Genomic DNA, 9,854 nt, shown 5'->3' with positions numbered 1-9,854 from the left:
TATTCTAATTGGTATATCATAAATAAAAAGTAGTTTAATAATATTTTGAACGTAAAACATTAAAACCTTGTGTCATGTGCAGCAAATGATACCTGTGGTGATAGGGCTAAGGGGTCATGGTACCTATAACCCACGTTGGTGGCTAGGGCTATTGGACTGCAATGTTATATATATACTTTTGATTGGATCTCAACCTGTAGCCATAGAGTGATATATTTTAACCACCGGAATCACAACGAGAAAGTAAGCAACACCAAAGTGGACAAACTTTCTCCTCCACCTGAAGTCCAAAAGACGACACTCCAGGCTCGCAATGACGGGATCGTGTATACCATACTCAACCAAAGGAACAGAACTCATCCAGTCTGGAATTATGAACATTAATTCTCACTCCCCAACCAAGTGGGCAAGGGGTATTCCGCTTGCCCCTGGAATTATAAAAAGGATGTGGAACCTGTGCTCAACCAAGGACCTAGGATGGAACCACTTTGCGTTCGAAATTATGAAGAGTTAGTGGACCTCCTTCCATGAACAATATATAAAACCGACAAAGAAGGGCCAAGCACCCCCCCCCCCAACCAGATAGCTTTGGTTGGTGCCACTCCTACTGACATCTGGGGAAAACATCCAGGGACCCGAGTAGGAGGGCCCCCACTTCACCCTCTTCTCCAAGAGTGGAGGAACACACTCAAACATTATGGAGGAAAAGCCTCTATCTGCCACCCCAGCGACAGGAACCTGGGAGTGGTGGTAAGGACTCCCGAGCTCCACTAGTAGAGTTTGGGGGTAATACGTGTTGGGGAGTCCTGAGGAACAGTGCTCTGGAAACTGTGCAATAGGTGAACCGAGTTTCCTACATTTTTAAAAGCAAACCGACCCTGATTTATTCAATCTGAAGATCGGCAGTGATGGGCAGGATACCCTTTAGCTTTACTCATGCAAAAGATTCCTCTCCTGTAACAATAATCCATTATAGGCCATGAGAATCAATTTATGAAGCCACCTCATTAGAGTAATGGGAGATAAATCATGGGAAATAGAAGGATTCCAATGAATGAACAATTGATTCCTACTATCTCAAAATGAGTTAGTACAAGCCACATAAAACTTGAGGGCCCTAACAGGACATAACAAATCATCAGGTTTGGGACAGTCATGTAGGTGAGAAATACATGGCAACTGGATTGGTGAGAAGGATCTTTCCCCTTCACTGGCTGCCACAGTCTTGGGAAGACCTATCGGGGTAAAGCAGGACAAATGTGGAATGATAAAGAATGTGATACACATGGATTGCAAACAACTCCAACTGACGACGTTCACAAGCCAATAACAACGAAATACAATCTAAGAGAAAGGTGAAACAAAGATGATATGACATGAAAGAACTTTAAATTATCTTCAAAGATTTAAGAAGAAAGGAACTATCAGGATAAGACTACAGATACTTCTATTAATACAACGGCAATAGGAAAATTCAATTAAGACTAATTGTAAACTGTAAGAAGTATAGAGTGAAAACTAAAAAGCATCTGGCTGAGTGGTCAGATAGAAGTAATAGACTAAAATTAAGCTATAGATCTGGTAAGAAAAGTCAGGAAGTTCAGGTGGCTGACAGAGATAAAAAGATTAGACAGGGTAATAGATTTAACTATTTTCCTGCTATATTCATACAGTAAAGAAACAAAAAAGGATTGTTTTAGCCTTTCATCACTTATATGAAACTTTGGGAAGTTTAAAGTGAGATACACTTTCTTCATGGTGGTACAAAATTCTATGCTACATTGTGATAACATCACACCTTTCAAAACTAAAACAAAGGTTTTATACTCAGTTCCATTATGTGGCCATGACAGTACTATAGAGGGAGACATACATGTGGCCACGGTAGTACTCTAAAGGGAGACAAACATGCATCCATGGCAGTGAAAGGACTATAAATGGCAAGTAAAAGCTAGCCATGAAGGCAAAGCTAAGGAACATTATGAAATAAGGTAAATGTTCAAGAAAGAAAGGCAAAAAAGGACTCCTTCAAATTTAAATCTGGCAAAAATGATAGAACAACACTCACATGAATGAGAAAGTTAACCCTTGATGACACGTTCAAACAATGGCATTGAGAGTTGAGATTACCTAGATTGCAAGAGGTCATAATATTTGTTTTCTGAAAACTGAATAATTTTCAAGGTAGAAAATCCAAGAGCAACTGAGAATTACAGATCTCCATGTCATTAGTCACCATTAGCTAAAACCAAACAGTCTAGATGAGTGGAAGATAACTGGAGAAATGAGCACCTGAAACAAGGAGAAAAATATAAGATCTCCCTAGAATAAATGTCTTAAGAATGAGAAATAGGTTCTCCACAAATCCATGAACAAAATTTTAATTATACAAAATTAGCAATTAGAGTTTGCAATAGAACAAATTCTGAAGAAATTAGTATAAGGCCTACAACAGTTGAGCAATGCTTCTTTATATGAAGATAGTTCATACATATGCAGCTACAGACTTTAAAGAAAAAACATTATTATTATTGCTCTAGGAGTTTGATATTTTATGAGAGCAAGAGGGAAAATTTACCGTTACATGAGCTTTTTCCAAACAGAAGTTTTTAACATTTTATGTTTAAAAATCAATTATATTAACTATTTATCTAAACTTAACATCTTGCACCTCCTTACAAATTGTGAAGTTTACTAATATGTGATAGGCTTAACATATTAATATTAAGTAAGGCCTATCTGGAGAAGCTGGAGTACAAGACAAGTGTTATTGTGAAATAATTTTAGGTACTAACACAGTTTACTAAGCAGCTGTTACAGGAAAATACACTTCCAGTGCCTCAAGCATTCAGCTTTTTCTAATATGGCATTCCCCTATCTATAGGCTGTAGAGCATAAATGTTTTGAATATGAGTTAGTACAGTAGTTACTATTATCATTAAAAGCATAACACATCATGGTGGAGTGAAGACTAACTTAAGGGGGGTAGAATCATTTCAGCTATAAATAGTGAACACAAAGACAAATTATGTTTCAACAGTTTTTCTAGTCATCATCAGGTATAATATATGAGTGAATATTAGATAGTTACATTCGAAAATTAACAGTTTAAGTGTACCAATCATAAAGCAACTGAAGTATCATTGGTGAATAAATATATTAGGGAATCAGGATATTTGTTTATAATTTTTTTATTATTATTAATAGGGATTCCTTGGTTTTTCTTTTTCAGTTTTTGCTTTCCTTAGAACTTATGTGAAATGAATGAGAGGAGATGCTGTGGCCAGTTGTATTTATGTTTAAATGGTGCACAATTGCACTCATCTATGTAGGTATTGAGTGTTCTCTCTATTACACCTATGTAACTTGATGTTGAAGTCTTAGCATTTGGATTCATAAAAACAACATTACCAATAGGGCTGTTTTTGGAATTTATTTAATAGAATACTATCTGAACTGAATAACTAATTCAAAAATACGATAACAACAACTTTTACAGCAGAATCAGAACTTGTCTAGTGTATTTTAAAATTAACAGTCTAGTTTTGTTCCAAGAGTAAAATTAAACTTAACCTTTACATTCTGTTTTACTTAAGTGAAACCATGATCTTTCTAGACTCAAATGTAGGGTAAATAGCAGGTTACTGGTGTCTTTGCTTGAGTTGAAAGTATCTGGAACATCACATTGATTTTGTTTATGAGTGTTAGTAATTGTGTTTTCAGTAACAGTTTTAGGAAGTTTTTAGATATGAAGAAAAGATTTTAGATGTCGGATTTCTGAATACAGAATGTCTTGGGAATTGTAAATGGTGGTAGAATTGGAAATTAAAGTTTCTTAAATGCTTGTTTTTTGATAGGTTGGATGAGCTGAATTCCCTGGTATGTAGAGGTCACTGTGGGTGGCCTTGCAATAAATATTTGTGCAAAAGCCTTGATCTAATTTATGTTTAAGGACATTAAGAAGTGATAAGGTTTTGTATGTTTCTTGTTCTATGGTGAATTTTATTGTTGTTTGTTATGGCTTTGTATAAAAAGCTGGGCTTGTTGTGGTTTGGAATAAACTTGTAAATATGTCTTCAATGTATCATAGCCAATATATATGAGGAACGAGTGTGGTGTTTAGAATATATTGTTCAAATGAAATCTTAAATTAATTACAAAGTACAGAGACAAATGGTTATACCATTGATTTGGTCACAATTTGTGTTGTTGAATTGAAAGTTGGCCTTTTTTTTTTTGTAGTAAATTTCAATAAGTTAGTAAGGATAAGACAAGGGAGAAAAGTTCTAGGTAGAGGATCATTGTGAATTTGGAAAGTGTAATACAACAAACTTCTTGAACAGGGAAGTGCATGAAGAGAGAAATGGTGTCATTTGGGTCAAAATGTTGATGCACCTGGATGCATTCTATTGAAATGTTTATATATATATATGATGAAGTTGAAGATAAATACATGAAGAAAACCTAAGTCAGGAACTTGCCTAAGTTGTAATAGTAGGCACCAGAGGTAAAGATAATATAACAGAGTGGGCAGTTTAACAACATCCCTATATCAAAGATCACATAAAGGTTTCTCCTTGGTTTGGTAATGAGCTTGTATAATCGTTATTCTAATCAACAGGTTGAGTGAAGACTAACTTAATGTGGTTGGAACATTCCACCTATAAAGGTCAAATAGATAATATGGTTAAGTGAACAGAGAGTAAGAACAAAGATTGAGTTTTAAGGCAATTATCTCATGGAAGTGAAAAAAGAAAATTAAAAGTAGCTTTCATTAAGTACAATAAAATAATAATAGCAAATAAAACGGAGATCTGCTGTGACCATAGTGACTAACTCACAAGAAGGCAAATATGGTACTAAAGCCAAACGGCCTGGCATGGCAATCAAAGTAAAGATAAACCAGTATGTGTAAACAAAAGTGTGGAAATCATAAATCACAACACTATTTTTTAAATTTTCCATGTCACAATAATTTCATTATCACGTTTCACATTTAAAAAAAATGTACATAACTTCATATATGAGGTTCAACTATTCTTTAATGGCACTTTCTCCACTTTTTACCTGCCGATTTAAGGTGACTCAAGTGAGTACCCCCTAATATGACAGTTTTTTGATAAAAAGACAGAATCTCAGGTTTATATAACACAAGATGCAGAAATCTAAACATTAACATTTATACTGTTCCCATACAGACATCTATTAATATCAGTTCCAGCAATCAAAATTTGAAATTCTGAAGCACATAAATAGAAAAAAAAAAAGTATATTAAAGACAGCAAATATTCATTTCTCAATTGTTATGCTTTTTAAAATTAACACACATGAAACTGAGGCAAAGGTTGCATAAAACTAAAAATATTTACAACTGGAAAGAAATGACAAATTATTATGGCATGAAAAAATTTGGAACCTATGTTGTGACCTGTCTACTCCTCCCCCCCCCCCCCCTCTAGATATACAAATGCATGTACAGAAAAAGCTGTTATTTAACAGTGTGTTAAGTTCTTTGGTTTTTGGTCACTATATAGTCCCAAGTCCATGGGTTGGTTAGTGCATCTATGAAAGTGATTAAATTTGACTAGAAAATATAACACTGAGAAAAGAACTCTCAATTATCTTCACAACAGGATGTCTTATACGAACAATTTACACTATGAAATATAACATACTATTAAGTTTTACACAATGAAATATTACATACTATTAAGTTTTCCATATTAAAATCACTGTTTTTATAACTTATAAGATACCCAAAACCGGCTGTGAAGATTTAAGATAACATTCTTTAAGTCAGTTAGTTGACAATGACCTCAACGAGCAATTAACGTTGAAAAATAATCATAGTTACCTTTATTTGTTAGAATTTTGTACAAAACTACACAATGGCTAATTAAACTAACCATTCATAATTTTGAAGTGAAATACTAGGTTGTTGGTATATAGTCAACACAACCCACATTGGGCTACTCTTGTCAGACCAATTAGTGGAATTTAACCATCACTCTTATAATGAACCCACACCCCAAGGTGCAGAGCATTATATATACACACACACACACACATTTTTTTGTGGTACAGAACACAAACCATGGAGACCTCAGTCTGGCACATTAACCACTGAATCACACTTAACCCTCATGGTTACCAACATTCAAATTTTGGTCTGACTGTATTCTAGTATTTTTTCAATGAAACATGGATGGTGCTGATCATCAAGTAATTTTTTTAATTCCAATATAAAATATGTTGATAATCACCCCCTGCTGTCCTGCTTCTTTGGAGGTGTGAAGATAGTTCTAATAATCACACCTGGCAGGCCTGCTTTCTTTGAGGGTATAAAAATAGTTGCAATAATAACCCCTGGTTGTCCTGCTTCTTTAAAGGTGTATAAAATAAGTTGAGGAGTTTGCACTTTGCAAATTCAACTCATTCATTCCACATTTCATGTAATATGTTTTGGGACATACTCTTATGAACAGGAATTAAGCTGAGATATCTCTAAGTTTCACTTTTTATAGACATGCATTACTTAAACTTGGATTAAATATTACATACGGCTGTTTCATCCTGCTCATAACAAGACATTTCATTTTGAAGCTTACCTGTGTTCTGTGGCAGGAATGGAAAACCCAGCCATGTTACACCCATAGTACTTCCTAGCAAACAGTAAACCAGCTATCGTATCTGTTGATTTAAAGTTCACCAAGTGAGCACCACCTCCTATGGCAGCTGTCTGATACAAAGGCAGAATCTAAGTTCTATACATCACAAGATACAAAAACATAAACATTAACATTTATACTGTTTCCATATAGACACCTTTTAATATCAGCTCCAGCAATAAAAACCAGAAATTCAACAGAAGTTATACGAGCTCACAAGTGAAAGTAAAGAATAATGTAGTGTGTCAACCACTTTATACCTTCTATATCCAGTGTCGACGAGATAAAACAGCACAAAAACTTGAAGTATTCATTTCATAATTGTGCTATTTTGTAAAAAAATTATTCCGCACAAAAAGGTAAGTGTTAGTGCAATATAAAATGAATTAGAAACTTGTACTAAGATAATTTTGAATAAAATTGTTTTTAATAAAGTAAAATGATGTCTCTACATGAAATATTTATCATAAAATTTTAGCTTATTACTTACAGAAATTTCTAAAACTTCAATTAATTTTTTTTCAAATTTACCTTTCTTTTGTAGCCATAAAGACAACTTAAAATTCTTCACACAACATGCAAAAAATTTACTTTCAGAACTACTTGGAAAACTTGCACTGTACCTTTGAAAAGTAAAAACACATGAAATGTAACAACTTCTGATTCATTATCTTTACCATTTACTGATAATCATACACTGTCGACAAAAGTTCATACATTTGGTACTGATTTGTTTTAAATACTGTATTTTCATTTATGATAAAATTTTGATTCATATGGTATATGACATACAGCTGGATTTGTTCTGAATGCATACTGAACTACACAACTGCCTGGAGCTAATCTCATAATCTATTATGCAAAATGTAATGTACTGTTTTATAGTTTGTACTTAATTACTTGATAGTCAAAGAAATAAAGTAAAACTTTAATTGTAAAAATATTAAACATGTCACACCAGGAAATAAGAGTTCAGTTTTTTTGTTTACTTATATACATTTTCTCACAACTAAACATAACTTACATACCTCTACAGAAGAGCATCCACGAAAACCAAAATCGTGGAGTTTCATATGGAGTGTGTTTAAGGTATCTGCTGTGTCAATCAGGTACTTTGCAAGCAGTTCTTTCTGATATCTTGAGTTTGTGGCTACAGTGATGGGATACCACGTTTGAACGAGGAGAGTCTAAAATATGATAAAAGCTTTTAATGATTGTTCAAGATTTTCTGAGTTTTAAAAATAGGTTTATTGAGATTTTTTCCACTTTAAATACCTAATTTTCCTTATTGTTGATGTAATGGTTCACTTGAAAAATGGTTTTTAAACATTTCACAATTAATCAAAATAATTGTAATAATTATAATGCTATATTACATGAAAAAATATACACATAGCAATAGCTGTTATAATTATTATGTTTTAGATGGAAAAATATGCATATGGCAACATGACATATTTCTAAATAGTTCTATATGTATTCACAGCAGTTAGAAACAGGCATTATATTAAAAAAAACAGATCCAAAAGCTACTAACACATAATTTAATCTCTAACAAAGTGAAAATGAAATTTCTATGTTATATTTAAGCAAGTATTTTTGAGAAATTATCTTACTTTGTTGGAGGTTCTTAAGCAAATGCTGCAGCAATTCAGTCTATGCCATTTGCTAATTACTTGCTAACAAGGAAATAATGGGTGGAACTAGTTATAATCATACTGTTGCGTCATCGAGTCACATGACTACTGTGACGCAACGTTTCTAGAACTATCATGTACTTTGGCGAATGTTCTAGTTCTAACTAGATATAGGGTAGGCTGGTATATAAAAGAGGGGAATGTAATGTGTATAGATAGTGAGTAATTGATCTGCAGTCAGAAGTATTATTGACGTTCGTTGATATAGCGTTGTTTAGCGCGATTGTTGAAGTTGAGTGTATCGGTAAAGTTGTATTCGGAAAGAATAAACCAGTTTTTATTAAGAAAGAACTTGTGTCGCTTAAGTTTCGTCTGAACGAAGTTACGGAAAATCAATTAACAAACGGAGACGTAACAATACATAAAGCTAAAGACATGAAAATACAAAATCTAGGTATGAATACTGCCATTATTAAAATTCATACTTGCAGGATGGATCTTGCCAATCTCAGTTGACAACAGCTAAATTGTTCCCAAAGATTTTCTTTGATTTTGATTGAAAAGATGTTCAAAAAAGTTTTCCTTTGAAGGAAAAGCTTAAAACCCTGGAACATTAAGTAAGCTTCTCTCTAATTTAGGGTTCCCCCTCCCTTACACGACATTTACAACAAATCTTCAAAAAGTAAATTAAAAGGCCTGTCAGATATAAAAGACTGTTTAGTGTAGGTAATGTTATTAAGTTATTTATTTTGTGTTTGTAATTCACTGATGTTGAGGCTATTGATCACTGTGTTTGCAATCCATTGATATCAAAGCTATGGAGATTTCTAAAGAGCCTAAGTAATTGGCGTATAAATAGCTGCGACCAGACGAGCGGAAACAGAGTAAAAGTAAAGTCACGAGAAAGTGAACTTCAGTCAGAGAAAAGTTAGAAAACGTAAAGTTAACTGTCGTATGAGTGAATGGCCTAACAGTTGATATGTTAGAGTGAGAATAACATTTTGAAAGAGATAAGAATAATAATTTGTCTCGTCAAAGGATGTTCTAAACTAATTGAACCCACTTATGTGAACTTTGACAAAAGGCAGACGATTATTGAAAGTATGAAGAGCAGACAATTATTGGAAGTACGAAAAGGAGACGATTTTTGGAAGTTCAGGATACAACTATGGTAACTCACAGATACCGTTATGATATAAATAGAGAAAAATAGTGTTACGTCTCCGTTTGTTAATTAACTTTCCGTAACTTCGTTCCGACGAAACTTTAGCGACACAAGTCCTTACTTAATAAAACTGGTTTATTCTTTCCGAATACAACTTTAAGATACACTTATTTTCAACAATCACGCTAAAACAAACGCTATAATGAACGTTAACTTCAACAATACGTCTCTCTCTGACTGCAGTTCAATTACTCATTAGGTACACACACATTATTATTCCGTCCCGTTGTCACCCTCTTTTATATACCAGGCTACCCTATATCTAGTAAATGCTAGAGCACTCGCCAAGGTACAGGATAGTTCCAGAAACGTGGCGTGACACTA

At 33.7% G+C, this 9,854-nt stretch overlaps 1 protein-coding gene across 2 annotated transcripts in view; it reads right to left on the bottom strand.

The window, feature by feature from the left end:
- LOC106469485 (nicotinamide phosphoribosyltransferase-like) overlaps positions 1 to 9,854 on the bottom strand; it is a 49,641-nt gene that overhangs the window by 23,463 nt on the left and 16,324 nt on the right. For both annotated transcript variants that reach the window (XM_022398015.1, XM_022398016.1), the window contains exons 4-5: positions 7,697 to 7,855; positions 6,609 to 6,739 (exon numbers count right to left, since the gene is read on the bottom strand). In XM_022398015.1, coding sequence (XP_022253723.1) covers positions 6,609 to 6,739; positions 7,697 to 7,855 — 290 coding nt within the window. The remainder of the gene's footprint in view (positions 1 to 6,608; positions 6,740 to 7,696; positions 7,856 to 9,854) is intronic.

The sequence above is a fragment of the Limulus polyphemus genome, unplaced genomic scaffold (genome assembly GCF_000517525.1).
Source record: "Limulus polyphemus unplaced genomic scaffold, Limulus_polyphemus-2.1.2 Scaffold3512, whole genome shotgun sequence".
Lineage (NCBI taxonomy): Eukaryota > Metazoa > Arthropoda > Merostomata > Xiphosura > Limulidae > Limulus > Limulus polyphemus.
The sequence above is the reverse complement of the archived record's forward strand: the minus strand, read 5'-3'. Positions and strand labels throughout refer to the sequence as shown.